The following is a 15,844-nucleotide window of genomic DNA, read 5'->3' as shown; positions in this document are numbered from 1 at the left end:
GTATAAAACTTGCACGTGCCTAGCTCACACTGCGAGCCCATGATCTGCCACTGCTCCTGTCCTTGTCTCACCTGCTGGAATGGGCTGCAGCAGGGCACACACGACCTGGGTTGGAGGATTGCACAGGAGCAGGTCACTAGTGCACAGAGTTCTGGTCAGTGACAATACCTTGGCCAACACCGAACATGAAAGTAAATGCACATCCCCCATCTGGCTGAATCAACCCATACAAAGCCGCGTGCGGATGCCAATGAGAGAAGAAGAGGAAGGTAGAAGAAGCCAGGGAGCTGAATGACGGGGCACCGGCCAAAGATATAGACCAATTTATTGATTATAGTATTTTTTACACTCATAAATAATAAAAATAAGTGATGCCAATGGGAAGGGCCCCCCCTTCTGCTTCACTCGTGGGGCAATGGAGAAAGTGTGTTTCCCACAGGAGGAGTGAGCAGGGCGAGGGCTGCAGGCTGCAGAGGGGGGGTTGGGCCCGTAGAGGAGGAGGGAGGTTCTCACAAGGGCGCGGAGGAGCAGGTTGAGCACTTTGTAAATGGAGCATCCCCACCACCCTGCGGGTCAGGGAGAGCGTCCCCTCCACGTCGCACTGGGGCCGAAGCGAGGATCCCGGCCAGCTGCACAGAGAGGAAGCTCCTGGGAAATCCACCTCTTAAGCAATATAAACAAACTTTCCCTCCAAACTGCCACAGGAGGCTGAGCCAACACCTTTCTGCCCTCAGGAGCCGGAAAGTCAGTCAGAGGAACAACAGGGTGCAAGGAGAGCTGAGCTCCACCACACAGGCACCGCTGCTCCTGGGATCCTACTGTGGTTGTGTCTGGGTGGGGCTGCTTAGCACAGTGGGGGTAGGAGAAGGGCCCGCTCAGTGAGAAGGCTGGCAAAGCGTCTCCTAATCTCTCATTATGCAGCCCATGCTGCATTAGCCAGTAGGGACCCCAGACAGCTTCTCATGAACTCCTCCCTTACCCCTCGCACATGCCCATCTGGGAAGGCCAGCTACAGCTGAACAAGGAGAGTGTGGCTTTTTTACAAAGCGAATGCCTCACATCCAGAGGCTGAGATGATTTTCTAACCTCCAGGGTTTACCCACAGGCCCAGGAACAGCAGGTCTGACCAGCACTAATGGGTCTCTCAAAATTGCTGAGGATGTTTTTGGTGGAAGCTCTTCAGTTTTGAAGAGCCTGGCTGCTGTAGGTAGCCCCTGCTCAGTCAGGAGCAATCAGCCGCCCAGCCACTGGCCTGGGCATTGGAGCCCATGGGCACCAGCATCCCTTTCCTCGGACTCCATCTCAGGCTTTGCTCTCTAGCCTCAAATTCCCAGTTATCTGCAGGGTTCCTCTGGCTCAGAGCCTCACTCCAGGCCAGTGGAGTCCAGGGGCTCCATGGCTCACCCACGGTGACGTTTCCTGTCAAGGAGACCAGAACCACGCCAGCATTGGCTGGTAGCAGCTGGTCCCCTCCCTATCGTTGCCAATATGACACTCAACAGCCCGGAGATGAAGCATCCTGAGCAAGGAGGCACCAAGACAGGAGCAAATGCATCCAAGGGAAGAAATGTTCCCCATTCCTGCCAAGCAGTTTGTATGGAACAAGTGTGAGCTGAAACCTTCAGCTCCCTGCTGCCCTTCCGGGGACAGGCCTGTCCCCAGCACGTAAGAAGCAGTGTGGGTAAGAACAGTGCTTGTAGGAAGGTTGGGTGTCTGGGGGCTGCTTTGTAGGAGTGTGTGTGTCTGGGGAAGCGTGGGAATTAACTGCAGTTTCATAGAATCATAAAATCAGAGGAGAGAGCCCAACAGGCTTCCATTTCCTCCCCACCCCGCTCGGTGGGAGGCCAAGGCCAGAGACAGGATCGATGCTGGGGATGTGACACGATCACACATTTAACTGACTGGAGGCGGCACTGAGACGTTTCTGTACTGGTGAGAGAGTCGGTTCCATTGCACCAAGTCTGGGCCCACAGCCTGGGTGAATGAGGGGCAGCCAATGTCTTTCAGAGCCTCAGTTGCTGGCTAGCTGTCCAAGGATGGGCTTGCATCACCACTGCCTGTTTCAAAGGCAGCTATTCAAAGAGTCTAGTGGAGCCCAAGCTGGCCCAGGAAAGCTCCTCTGCAGATCGATTACTAACAAACATCTCCATAGATACAAACACAATGGCTGTGCAGCGGGCTCCTGGTGGAATTAATAGGGGTAGCTCTTGCTGTATGGCTGGGAAGGGAGGCTCCCAAGGTCCTGGATGTAAGCCGTGTTCTCGTCCAGATGGGAGAGAGGAACAGTGTCTTCCTCGCTGATCTGCCGGTCAAACTCTGCTTTCAGGGTTGGCCGCTGATTGTCAGGGAAGGCCAGGGAGAAAAGGGCTTCAGGCTCACACACAAACTTGTACACATAGCGCTCTCCGGCAACCTGCAGGGAGGAGACAAGGTGAATGCTACAGTCTCGGTCCCACCCACTCCTTATGCAGCTAGCTGCTCCCAGCGAATGACAGCAGCCATTGGCACGTGAGTTGTTCAGTGGGGGATGAGAGGGACCCCCCCACAGAGCTAGGAAAGACCCTGGGCTCCTCTAGATTGTCCCCATGTCTGAGAGGGAGTTTTCACCACTTCGTCAAGCATCCTCTGTGGCTGCTGCTCTAGTCCCACCTGGACTAGCTCCAGGGACAGTGACACCACAACTCGATAAGCAGGCAGGGCACATTGCAAGGGGCAGCTTTTCTCTTAGGGGCTGGAAATGGGGAGGGCGGGGAAGAGACTCTTAACTGTAGGGATGGAGAACCATTCGATGAGGAGCAGAATTTGTCGTGGGTTTTCTTCAATCGCTGGACTTATGCTGTATTTATAGGTTACATCAAGGGTGCCCAGAGCACATGGGTAGGTGCTACCTTTAGCCTTTTTATAACTCTAACTAGCACTAATAACAAGAGCCTCCCTTGCCAGCTAATCCCATGACAAGTGCCCTGACTGTTGTTAAGAGGATCCCGCCTTGCTCCCCAATGCAGATATACATGGAGAAAGCATGACCCCGCCCCCAATCGGCTTTCCCCTAGGATGCCTGGATTCAGCTCCTTCAACCTTTCCTCAGTGAGTCTTGTTTCTTTGCTTCCTGCTCTGCGAATGGTGGGCCAGGGAGAGGGAACCTCAGGAAGTCAGGGGGTTCAGAACTTGCCATGAGCCAGCCAAACCTCCAATCACAAGCAAGACAAGTGTCAGGACGAGCATAGAACTTGGATCCCGTCACAAACTGACCTTCTGCATGATGCCTTTCTCATAATAATAGCGAAGGGACCGGCTCAGCTTGTCGTAGTTCATGGCTGGCCGGTTCTTTTGGATACCCCACAGCCTGGCCACCTGCAGGACAAAACACCAGGGTGCATTACTGTCTGTGAGCTCTGAGGAAAGGAGTGCATGACAAATGCCTGTGTGTGTCTGTCTGTCTGGGGGATGTCCCATGTGATTCGTTTCTGAGGGAAGAATGCTGCTCAACAGGCAATATAAACAATAATTTATAGCAGGCAAACAATGGAATACAAATAATAAATACCGCACCATTTACACTTCACTGCAGCGAACAAGGAGGGCAAAGCTGATAAACAGAAGCTTCCTTCCATCACTGAGAGAATGTGTGTGTGTGCAAACGTCCCTGTGGCAATTGTACTGATGGAAAAATCCATCAGGAGGCAAACATTGTCAGGCAATGAACTCCCTTCCTCGATCCCCCAACATTCAGACAGAAATAAGGGGTTTGAGAATCCTGGGTAATCCTGGGTGCTGAGTGGCTGATAAAAAGGTCACATGTAAAGCGCTTGGCACTTTTAGCCAGTGCCTATATATTGGCGGGATATGCCCACAGCCGGGTCAGCACTGGGAAAGGGCCACTTCACCTGAAACCATCTTCAGCCTTGAATGATGAGCACTGTTATACAAAAATGAGGCTGAGAAAACACTTGTAAACGAATGTTAATAGTGAAGTGACCCAGCAAAGTGACTCAGCCCATCTGCACTGCATATGTTCGTAAGAGCCTGGGGATTAGCTAGAGCAGCCGCTAAACACAGCCATAAATCAGATCTGGACATTAATGGATGTTCCAGACACATTTCCCAGCTATTATCAGAGTTTATTGCTCTGTTTGGAACATGGTGGCACTAGAAGTGATATCTCTGTTAATTGCAGTTCGAATCCATCCATCCCCAGATTTCTCCCAGATTTTTATTTAAAATGCTGTGATCAATGAGGTACACTCCTGCCCCGGCTCTCAGAGACCGCATCGGGCACTGAACGCCAGGTAGGTGGCACAGAACCAACACGGGACAGCCCAAGAATAAAACCCCTTGGAAGAGGAGACCAGCTGAGAAACCCACCAACTGCAGTTCCCTTTAGCAACTCTGAGAGGAGCTATTGGAGGGAAAACTGCCATCTCCAGTATCTGGGACCCACTGACCCAAACTTCACCTGCTGGAGCTCAGGTGATGGGGGCGGCCATCATAAGGCTGGGATTTTTGGACACGTAGCTGCCGTGGCCTCCTCCTCTAAAACCCCAGCCTCAGTGGTGACTCTTAGGGCAACTGGCAGGCAGGAGGCTTTACAGAGGTGTGGCAAAGGCCCCGGCCCTCAGGAATCCGAAGAATCAGTAACTCAGCCCAGGGGCCCCTCTTGTTCCATGGGTAGAAGCTGAAGAGTTTTCACCTCCTCGGGCTCAATGAGTTTGAACTCCATTCCTCTGCCGGTCCAGGCGATGAAGTGGGAATTGGTGGGATCGTCCAGCAAAGCCACCAGGAACTGCCAGAGCTGAAGAGACCCTCGGCGTTGGTACGGGGGTCCTTCCCGGTACCCGCCCACTTCCTGCTTGATGTCTCCTGCTGAGCAGAACAAACACAAAGGGTTTTGCTATGTCCCTTTCCTTGCCCTCCAGCAGTTCTGCCTCTCCTGACGGGAGGAAGATGCAGAGACGGCTTCTCGGTGGACAGCCACCTACAGAGGTTACTGCAGGGATGCCTGAGGACTAACCTCTTCTCACCTGCTGTTTACCCAAGAGGAGAGTCTGGCTAGAAAGCGAGAGCCCGGAGTGCAGCAGGAATCGTGTGACAAGCCAGCTGAAAGAGTTGCTCGCTCTTCGTTTAATTGGAAGAAGCTGGGGGAGTTTTACTGTAGTTCAGGGATCACTCCACAGTGACCCTAATGCACTGTGACATGGCATCCGCTCCCAGGGGAGCCCCATCCTCCGGGGATGGGTGCTAAAGGAACCAGCTGCCCTCTGAGTTCTGAGAGAACTCTGCAGAAATAGAGCTTTAGAGCAAATGTGGTTCGCTGCCCCGTTCAGAGACTGGACCCCACCTCCCTCGACTCCTGCAGCCCTGGGCAGTGGGGAATCACTAGCTACTCATTTAAGCCCCGGCTCAGAACTGCTGTTAATGTGCAGACAGCCCAGCTGGCTGATGTCCAGCATCAAAGCCCATTAGACAATCTCCTCCTGTAATGTTCATAAAGGCAGGGCTGGCCCTTGGGTACCCAGCGGGGGTGGGCAAATCCCAAAGGGGACGAGGAGAGAGGCTGAGAAATACAGGTGCCAAGATTCTGGGCAGATGCTGGGCCTGGCTTCTGGCATGAGGCATTTACATGTTCAGGCGTGACTCCCTGCAGCAGCAAAGCACATCAGAATGATTTCAGCTTGTGTCTCATCCCAGGGCAATCCCACACACGCTGACCTGGTATGGGTGGCAGGCTGCACATCAGGACCAAGCTCCATTACTGTGAGTGAGCCCATGTTAGACGCACTGCCGCCTGGCTGCAGAGTGACACTGACCACCACATAGCGACTCTAGGGGTGCCTGGGTGGAACTATTGTAAACTGAAGCCGGGTAAAGAGGCCCTGGGGTGCCATGCTCAGCCGGCACTAGGAAAGGGCAGTGATCTTGGCGAGAAGGTTTGGGGGTGTTTGTGGAGAGCTGGGACTGTAATCAAGGGGGACTGGGTCCCAACACCAATGACAAGGCTGGGAAACGGGGCCACCGGCTGGGCGGTTCTGGGTTCAACTACTGTGCAGAAATCAGTATCTCTCAAGTGTTTGCCTACAACATTTCAGTTTGCACAAGAGTGAAGAGGAGGAGAAATTCACCACCAACTGTAGTGATCTGGGCTCAGCTGTTGCAATGTCTGTCTGCTGCTATGAAAACTCAGAAAACAAACTCCCAGGAAGCACAACATCAGCCATGACTCATACATCCAGGTGCGGCATCTCCTAATGAATAGGGTCACGAAGAGGGTAAACAGAGCTGGCAGTGTGCATATTCCAGCTCACATGGTACATAGGGCCTGGGGTAACCTCATCCTACCCCAAGATTTGGAAGACACACAGGTTTCTCTCTGACCTTCAAACTTCTCTGGGACGACACAGACATCATCAGCAAATGGCCTCATCTGCTTGTTGTAGCCATAGCCTGGAAGAGACAGCAGCAGATGTAATCAGAGAACACAGACAAGCTGCAGCACTGCAGTGAGGTCCATTGCAGGAGCAGATGAAGAGGAGACAGAGCCATGGAGGTTTCTTACCTAATGTCCCTTCGGTATTTGAATGGCTTTGATACCCCTCAGCATTCATGTACATGGAAGGACAGCCAGGAACATCTACAGAATGAGCAACACACACAGATCACTGCCAAGCACAAAACCCATCAGGGCCGGCCTGCTCGTCATACAGGATCACAGCCTCAGGCCCTGAAGCAGTCAGGCCAACCACTAGCCTTGTGCCCTCCTAAGAGAAAACGGAGACTCTAGATCCCATCTTAGCTCCAGCTCAGACTGGTTCTAGGGCTTGTCCTCTCACCATGGATAGCCATGGATTAAATTAATGTACAATTGTGACACCACCCAAAGCACCGTTTTCATCTGTGATGACAGAGCAGAAATATTAACACAGGTTACATGTGTTTGCTATTTCTCCTTCGTTTAGGGTGACGTGACACTGGACTGCACTATGATTGTTACAGATGAAGAGGGTAGGAGTACTTGTGGCACCTTAGAGACTAACAAATTTATTAGAGCATAAGCTTTCGTGGACTGCAGCCCACAGATGAAGAGGATGTTATTAGTCAGGCTGGGCAGGGATGGTGTCCCTATCCTTTGTTTGCCAGAAGCTGGAATGAGTGACAGGGAATGGATCACTTGATAATTACCTGTTCTGTTCATTCCCTCTGGGGGACCTGGCATTGGCCACTGTCAGAAGACAGGACACTGGGCTAGATGGACCTTTGGTCTGACACAGTCTGGCCGTTCCTATGTTCTTATTTTGCTATAGTGCAGCTATGGACTGCAGCCCCCCCGCTGCACATTGCTCTGTGGACAGTCTGTTTCAGGTATATTGTTGCAGGCACTTGGGGTCTTACTGGTGTTAATCTGAGACAGCTGGCTGCAAAGATTGGGAGTTCTCATGAGCATTAGAGAAAACAAGAGGGTAAAAACAAGGTGGGTGTGGAAGAGGGCAGCAGTTTTAAAGGTTCTATACTGCACATACAGTATGACTGGTTACTGTCGTTTATACACTAATTTTCCAGCCCCAGCTGGGATGGGGGAAGTAACTGGATGCTTTGGAAGAGTTTTCTCATGTCCTCTTGTATAATGCAGTTGCCTTCAGCGCTGTTTTGCTGATGCTAAGGGCAGGGGTACACTGAACTGACTGCAGTCTGCATTGTACATTATTACAGGCATAAACTAGTTTCACGAAAACCATTCTGCTGGAAGCAGGGTCATTTTTACGCATGTCTGGGCGGAGGCACTCAGTGAGGGGTATTGTCTCCATGGCGGGCACAGAGAGACATTCAGAACCCCAGTGGGAAATTTGACTGAATTTATTTTTGCTCATGAAAACCAGTCCAAAGTGGCCATTAAAACGCCAGGAGAGCGGGAGCAACCTTCTTTCTTCAAAGGGGGATTGATCTCGTGTGGATCACGGCAGCATGTGCCCGCACCTCGGGCAGGAGTCTGCTGGAAAATAACCTTTTCACTGAGAAAAACTAACTTTATTCCCTGACTGGTTGGGTTCCCAGGCAGCCCCCTTTGGAGATTATTAATAAACATTTCTGTTGTGCTGTGATCAGCTCTGACATCCTCTGAGATGCTGGGTCTTCACCCCTGACTTCCCCCAGGATGCTTGCTGGGGCGGTGACAGAGCCAAGAGGAAGATAGTGAGTCCAGCTGATTAGAAAGTTCTGCTTAGGGCAGCAGACAGACCCAGCTGTACTTGGAGTGGCTCCCATCCTCCAGTTTGGTGTAGGTGGCACAGATGTAAAAGAAAAGATTTGCTTCTCAGAACAAAGCTGGTTTATCTTGCGATTTAACCTCCAAACGAGGGAGTCGTTTCTCATTGTCCCTGACTCGCTCCAGGCAGCAGTCAGACAGCAACACACCAGCTCATGTTACCAGCCACCGGCTGATGTCAGCTGCCTATGAAAAGAAAGCATGTGGTGAAAGCCGACACCACCGCCAGCCCAACTGGGAGCTCAACTCCTTCCCCAGCCCTCCATTTTGTGAATGAAATTCCTCCGACTCCATTCAGAGGGAGAGGAGCAGTGTGTGCCAAGCTGCAGGGCGGGAGCACGGTTCAAGGTTATGTAATGCAATCCCTGGCACTGGGGAGGAGCGCTCCAGCTCCCCTAGCATTTGAAGGTCGCTGGCGCTGCAGAGACCGCAGCGCATTCTCTGTCCTAATTCCAAGCCACTGGACTCCCTTCTGCAGCTTTTGACAAAGGGATTTCTGTGCAACTTCTGCACGGATGGTCCTTGTGTAACACAGCAAAGTCTGCAGGGAGCTAAACTGAATGCAGGGGAGCTTGCAGCGTGCACACCATAGGTGCTGGAACTAGGGGTGCAGCCGCTCCCCCTGGCTTGAAGGGGTTCATTATATGCAGGGTTTCCAGTTTGGTTCAATGGCTCTCAGCACCCCCACTGTACAAACTGTTCCAGCACCTCCAGTGCACACTGGCCCAGGTGGGAAAACCGCTTTCTGCAGAACCCACTAGCTATTCCCTCGGGCCACTGCTGCCTCCTAGGTGCCCAAAGCTCTTCCTAAGAGCTAGTGTAACCCACACACCTCCTGGGTGTGGTGCTCTGTCCCATCTAGTGGCACTGAGACCACTTAGCGAGAGAGAGAAACTGAATCTGCTCTACAGCCAGTTGGCTTTTAGCTCATGCACTAAGCTCTAGAGGTCCCAGGTTCACTCCCGACCGGGGTCTGTCGGTGTTACACTAGGAAATCACATTTCCTCCCTTTGGGGTGGGAGAACGTGTCATCTGGATATCAGTGCCTGCTGAAAAGCCCTCGCCAACACACCTCTCTTATTTAGGGAGTAATAAAAGCCACCCATCAGCACAATATCTGAGCTCCGTCCATGCAAAACCAAGAGCCACACTGAAGTCCCTAGTGGTCCATTTCTGACCCATCTCATGACACCAGAACAAGTGAGTGACGCTCCTAGTACCTTTCCCAGACCTGAGGATGAGCTCTGTGTGGCTCGAAAGCTTGCCTCTCACCAACAGAAAGCAACAAAGAGTCCTGTGGCAATCTGTTAGTCTTTAAGGTGCCACAGGACTCTCTGTTGCTTTTTACAGATCCAGACTAACACAGCTACCCCTCTGATACTTGTCACCAACAGAAGTTGGTCCAATAAAAGATGATACCTCCCCCGCCTTGTCGAAAGAACAACGGGCAAATGAAGCTGCTAAGATGCTATCCTTCTTGGTTTTTTTAAACACAATGCATTAGCCTGTGGAACTCACTGCCACATGATAGTTTGAGGCCAAGAGCTGAGTGGGATTTGACATTTATGTAAATCATGAGACTATCCAGAGTTACATTAAAAAATAAGAATTTAAAGGGGTGTTAAACACTTCTTCTTCAGGGCATGAGCCAACCTCTAAGTGCCTGGGGCTAGGGGCAGATTATTCCATAACTGTTCATTATAGGGTGTTTTATATCGCTTGCCAAAGCATCTGGTGCTGGGCACTGTTGCAGACAGGAGCCTGGTTAGATGGACCCCTGGTCTGATCGGGATTAGCAGTTCATATGTTGTGGTGTGAGGAACACACACAGAGTTCCATTCCCCTCTGTATTTTGTCACTTACTCATCATTCACTCGGGACTCTGGATTAGTGATTGTGCATTGCTGGGAGAGGTGTCAGAAGACAACAAGGCACCCCCAGGATTCTTCAAGGAAGCAGAGAAACCAGATGTGACCTACACTGCCCATGCACAGGTCTGGATCCAGAGGTATGGGCTCCTTTTTTTGAGGACTCACCCTTGGAATCTAACCAGAACATGACTAAAAATACATCCAGAAAGCAAGAGTACTGCTCAGTGTTCCCAGATCCATCAAGAGGAGGTCATTGTAGCCTGGCCAGCTGCCAGAGCATTTCTGCAGATTGCAAGAGTCAGAGTTCCTACCAGGAAACATTCTCTGATCTTTTTAAGGAAGCAAAAGTTATTATTTATTGTTGTTGTTAGCAGGCAGTTTGTGGTGCATAGCTCAAAGACTAAATATGGGACTTGAGCTTTTTTCCATGGTCTTTGTTACCCCAGTCAGAGTGCAAGGCACTTTCATGACTCCTTACAAATTGGGCTCAGTATGGGCCCAGTCCTGCATTGCTGGAGGAGTTTTGCCATTGATTGCAATAATGCAGGATCGTCCCGTCCCTGCAGGGTTGTGGGCAGCACAGAACCCACTGGGAGGCTGAGCAGGCAGGACATGGCGGCATTGCCAATACTGCCAGGCAGTTCTGAGGTTTCACTGGAAACTGGCAGGCCTGCAGTCCATTTTCTAAGCAATTATAGACTCATCATCGTCTCAAAAGTCGCTGCTTTCCAAAAATCCTCCACTTTATCATTCAGGGAGAAAGGAATTTGCTCCAGAGAGCCCGTGGAATGTCCTCTGTAATAGGCCAACTAGGGCGAGGCAGAGAGATTATGCTTCTTGGCCTCCATGTCTGGCCCCTTCACCACTTAAGATTGTCAATAACAGGCTAGTAAAGAACATGCATTACTGTGCATTAGCCTTCATTAATTTCCCAGCTCTGAGGGCCGCGAGAATCTCTGGCAGGGCAGCATTCCTGTAATTAGGGTTCAGGCACGGGGGAAGGAAGGCCACACCTCTCTTTGAGATGTAATCATAGGCTTCAGGGAAAGGTAGAGGACAGACTTGGGGAGCAGCCCAGTGACCTGTAATCCCCTGCAGACCCTCTGGGATGCTCTGTCCCTTTCCCTTTGAGGCAGGCAACGTGGCATCCTATGTGTGTATGTAGCACCCAGCACAATAGGGTCCTGCTCTTTGACCAGAACCCCTAGGCAATATTAAAATAGAAATAATACCCTAACAACATAAATTCCTACTGGGAAGCTGCAGCTGTGGGATTCTCCTTCTGCAGCCTGGACAGTCTGATTCATCGATTCACAGAGTTCAAGGCCAGAATGGGTCATTCTGATCATCTAGTGCAGGGGGTCTCAAACTTCTTTGCTCCATGACTCCCGTCTGACAACAAAAACTACTACACGACCTCAGGAGAGGGGACTGAAGCCTGAGCCCACCCAAGCCCTGGGGTGGGGGGGACGCCCAAAGCCAATGTCTGAGCCCCACCAGCCCTGGTTGGGGAGGGGAGGTGCAAAGCATCAGCCCCAGGCAGGGGGCCTGTAACCTGAGCCCTGCCGCCCAGGGCTTGGGCTTTGGGCCTAGGTGGTGGGGCTTGGGCTTTAGTCCCAGGCCCCAGCAAGTCTCAGCCAGGCCTGGCGACCCCATTAAAATGGGGTCGTGACCCACAGTTTGAGAACCGCTGATCTAGTCTGACCTCTTGCATAGCACAGGCCCCAGAACCTCATCCAGTAATTTCTGCATCAAACCTCTAAATGCTGTCTGAGCTGTAGTTTATCTTTTAGAAAGAGACCCCCCCCCTCTCGATTTAAAGATTTCACGGGATGGAGAATCCACGATGGCCCTAGGTAAACTGTTCCAGTGGTTAATCACCCACCCTAATAAAAATCTGTGCCTTTTTCCCAGGTGGGATTTGTCTCGTTTCAGCTTCCAATCAGTGAGTGGGTCTTGTTCTGCCTTTTTCTACTAGAGTAAAGAGCCATTTTCTGTCAGAAACATCTTCCCTGGGCAAGTACGGGTAGACTGGTATCAAGTTACCTCTTCACCGTCTCTTGGATAAACTAAACCGATTGGACTTCCGAAGCCTCTCACTCAGTCAGAGGCATGTTTTCCAACCTCGAATCAGTCTCATAGCTCTTTCCTTGCTGCTCTCCTGAAACCTCCCTCAGGCTCACAGGGCGTGGAAATTGGGAGGGGAGGTTTCCCAGCAGGAGGGAGGCTGTTAGCCAAAGCACCTATGCGCTGCTGCCCCATAGCATGGCAATGAAAAGCTAGAACAAAAATGCCACTTCAAAGCCCGTGACAATGCCAGCGAGTAGGTTCCCCAGGAGCCAGTGCACCCAGCAGCCTCTGGCCTGCATGTATTGCTTTAGTCAGGATAATTCTCCTGCCCTACCTGAGTCATAGGCATAGTCTGTCTGCTCCTGCTTGATCACCACTCCCGCTGGGTACCGGTGGTCACTGCTGCCCCCCAGCTGGCTTGCCTGCTCATACATCGGGTCGTGGTACTCCTGTTTAAAGCCCTGCGGATGGTACTGTAGGCAGGGCTCGGACATCTGTCGCTGGTAGGCAACTGGAGCTTCTCGGCCCATGCCCTGAGAGGAGGGGAAGGAACGGCACATCTCCGTAGGCGGCTGGTAGACGGAGCTAAACGGGGGGGAAAGAGCTGATGTGGTGACTGCTTTCCCTAATCACAAACTGTTCGGGACCCATATGCAAAGGTGGGAGGAACAGGGATTTAGAGGGTTGTACCTTAATCAAAAGAGACACTCATGCAGAGCTCTAGCAAGGAAAGGGCACCTTGCAGGGTATTCCCAGGGGCTGTTGCATAGCTGTAGGTCATATAGAATCTACAGCTATAGAGCGGAATGGGCTTCAGACAACACACTTCCCCCACATGGGCACCAGGCAGCAGCTTGGGACCCAGGCTGGTAACAAGAGGGAAGGTCTAGGATTGCTGGAAAGAGACAGCTTTGATTCAGATACAGTGGGGGACATCAAGGGAGCTTTGGGGAGGGCCGCCCCTTTCACTGGAGGCTGTCTACCACCTTGCCACTGGCGTGGTCACTCACCTGTGTTCCATGAGGTATCCACGGCTGGATGTGGGTTGGGACGGCCCCCGAGGGCTCAAGAAGCTCCTGTCCTGCCTAGGGAAATGTTGAAGCGGTGACTGTATCGGGGTTCCTGGGTTTGGGGACTTGAGTCCAACTTGTCTGGTTTGGTCATAGGCACTGGGACAGTCAAACAGATATTGGAATATTACAATCTCCTGACAGCGACCCATTCCATTCACCTGGGGAGAACGTGCCACAGGCAGTCACCTGGCAGTGCAGCTCTCTGAGTAAACTTCCCTCTTTCTTATTACTGATCACTCTCCTTGATCAAACTAATGGCACTCTACAGAGGGGTCACCCAATGAAATTAATAGGCAGCAGGTTTAAAACAAACAAAAGGAAGTATTTCGTCACACAACGCACAGTCAACCTGTGGAACTCCTTGCCAGAGGATGTTGTGAAGGCCAAGGCTATAACAGGGTTCAAAAAAGAACTAGATAAATTCATGGAGGATAGGTCCATCAATGGCTATTAACCAGGATGGGCAGGGATGGTATCCATAGCCTCTGTTTGCCAGAAGCTGGGAATGGGCGACAGGGGATGGGTCACTTGATGATTCCCTGTTCTGTTCATTCCCTCTGGGGCACCTGGCATTGGCCACTGTTGGAAGACAGGATACTGGGCTAGATGGACCTGTGGTCTGACCCAATATGGCCGTTTTTATGTTCCTATGAATGGGAGGACAAGGCCTGGGTGGTGAAGAGCTTACAGTGCAAATACAAAGACGTGCAGAGGAGTGGTGGGGAGGTCAGTACGGGGAGGATCTGGGGAAGGGAGGGATGAAGGAGGAGAGGGAAAGTGCTTGGCAGACAAGAAGAGGGAAATTGTTCTAAGCATCAGGGGCATCCAATACACCACTAAAGAGATGCAAGGGGACTGTGCAGAGATTGAGAACGGGTACAGCAGAGCACTGCTACATTGGGAGGGTTTATTTGAACAAGTAAACATGCTAGCACCAGTGGCAGATTTAGAGTTAGTGGGGCCTGTGCGCCGCTTCATTTTCGCCCCATCCTCCCGCCCCTGGACCCAGCCAAGAAAAAGAACATTCTCTCCTATCTCCCCCGCATTTTTCATTCTTTTTTTCTTCATCCTCCTCCTATATTATAAGTAATGGGAAGTAAATGAAAATAAAATGAGGTGTGTTGATGAGGGCAGGGGGTTGGGGTGCAGGAGTCGGGCTCTGGGAGGAAGTTTGGGTGCTGGGTGTGGGCTCTGGGCTGGGGCAGGGGATTGGGGTGTGGGAGGGGTGAGGGGTGCGGGCTATAGGAGGAAGTTTGGGTGTGGGGTGCAGGCTGTAGGAGGAAGTTTGGGTGTGGGGTGCGGGCTGTAGGAGGAAGTTTGGGTGCTGGGTGTGGGCTCTGGGCTGGGGCAGGGGATTGGGGTGTGGGAGGGGTGAGGGGTGCAGGCTGTAGGAGGAAGTTTGGGTGTGGGGTGCAGGCTGGGGCAGGGGGGTGGCGCTTACCTTGGGCAGCGTGGCTCCCAAAGCGACTGGCACCCCCCACCCTCCAGGTGTGGCTCCTAGGCGGGGGGGGAGGGCATGGGGTCTCCGCACACTGCTGCCCATAGGCGCTCTCTGCAGCTCCCATTGGCCACAGTTCCCAGCCAATGGGAGCTGCGGTGTTGGCGCTCGGTGCAGGGGCAGCGTGCGGCGACAACTCCCCCCAGGGGCCACAAGGACAGGCCGTCCACTTCCAGGAGCGAAGCGGCGCAGAGGGAGGGAGGCAGAGCAGGCAGGAAGCTGCTTTAGCCCTGCTGCTGGCGCGTCTCTGTGCACCCCTTGGGGGGAGGGAGGCAGCAGGTCTCCGTGTGCTGTCCAGGGCAGGGGCAGCGTGTGGAGCTGCCTCCCCCCCCCACCCGACCAGGGGTGCGTAGAGACGTGCCAGCAGCAAACCGCTTCCAGGAGCAGCGTGGGGCCTGCCTGAGGCCTGCTGCGCCACCCGCTGGGACTTGGGGGCAGGTTGTCAGATATTTGTCCTGCATTTTGGGGGCCCCCCTGTTGTTGGGGGCCCCGTTGTTTCATGGTAAATCCGCTCCTGGCTGGCACTGATACTGCACCATAAACTAGCACACGAGCAGGCTGCCGGGGTGCAGTGTTAAACGGGATGTAACCCATCCATCAGTTCGCACTAGCAGGTCAGAAGAGACCCAGCGACCCAATAGGACATGTTGCAGTAGCACTCCCTCATCTTTAGTTACCTTCCCTCCCTCCTGCATGCGAGCGGCATTACCTGGTGTAAAGGCATTGCTCGCCATTGCGGTACCGAAATGGCTGCTTATGGCTGCAGGACAGTGCTGGGTCAGAACAGGGACTCTGCGGCTCCTTCTTAACTTTAGCAGGAGGGCTGTGAAAAGCTACTGAGAGAGAGAAAGAAACAGTCAAGTCAAAACTCCTCCTGGGCCCGGAGAGATGGCATTTGTGTCAGCGGAGACAATAAAGGCAACTGAGACACATGGGCACGCACTGCCTGACCTACTTACCTGGCTCTAGGTCAGGGGTCTCAAACTCAGATGACCTCGAGGGCCGCATGAGGACTAGTGCATTGGCCCGAGGGCCGCATCACTGACACCCCCCCTCGTTGCCCCCGGCCCCGCCT

The 15,844-nt window shown here is 52.5% G+C and overlaps 1 protein-coding gene across 13 annotated transcripts in view; it reads right to left on the bottom strand.

The window, feature by feature from the left end:
* Positions 1-307: 307 nt before the first annotated feature.
* The window catches only part of ETV4 (ETS variant transcription factor 4), a 43,210-nt gene continuing 27,673 nt past the window's right edge, over positions 308-15,844 (bottom strand). Inside the window, exons 6-13 of one of the 13 annotated variants that reach the window (XM_065578011.1) lie at positions 15,479-15,605; positions 13,209-13,367; positions 12,533-12,783; positions 6,554-6,628; positions 6,337-6,441; positions 4,691-4,863; positions 3,253-3,354; positions 308-2,413 (exon numbers count right to left, since the gene is read on the bottom strand). In XM_065578011.1, coding sequence (XP_065434083.1) covers positions 2,192-2,413; positions 3,253-3,354; positions 4,691-4,863; positions 6,337-6,441; positions 6,554-6,628; positions 12,533-12,783; positions 13,209-13,367; positions 15,479-15,605 — 1,214 coding nt within the window. In that variant the 3' untranslated portion in view covers positions 308-2,191. Of the gene's footprint in view, positions 2,414-3,252; positions 3,355-4,690; positions 4,864-6,336; positions 6,442-6,553; positions 6,629-12,532; positions 12,784-13,208; positions 13,430-15,478; positions 15,606-15,844 lie in introns of all 13 variants that reach the window. The other 12 variants (XM_065578012.1, XM_065578016.1, XM_005310031.5 and 9 more) reach the window with 12 other exon arrangements.

This window comes from Chrysemys picta, chromosome 24 (genome assembly GCF_011386835.1).
Source record: "Chrysemys picta bellii isolate R12L10 chromosome 24, ASM1138683v2, whole genome shotgun sequence".
In the NCBI taxonomy this organism is placed as follows: domain Eukaryota; kingdom Metazoa; phylum Chordata; order Testudines; family Emydidae; genus Chrysemys; species Chrysemys picta.
The sequence above is the reverse complement of the archived record's forward strand: the minus strand, read 5'-3'. Positions and strand labels throughout refer to the sequence as shown.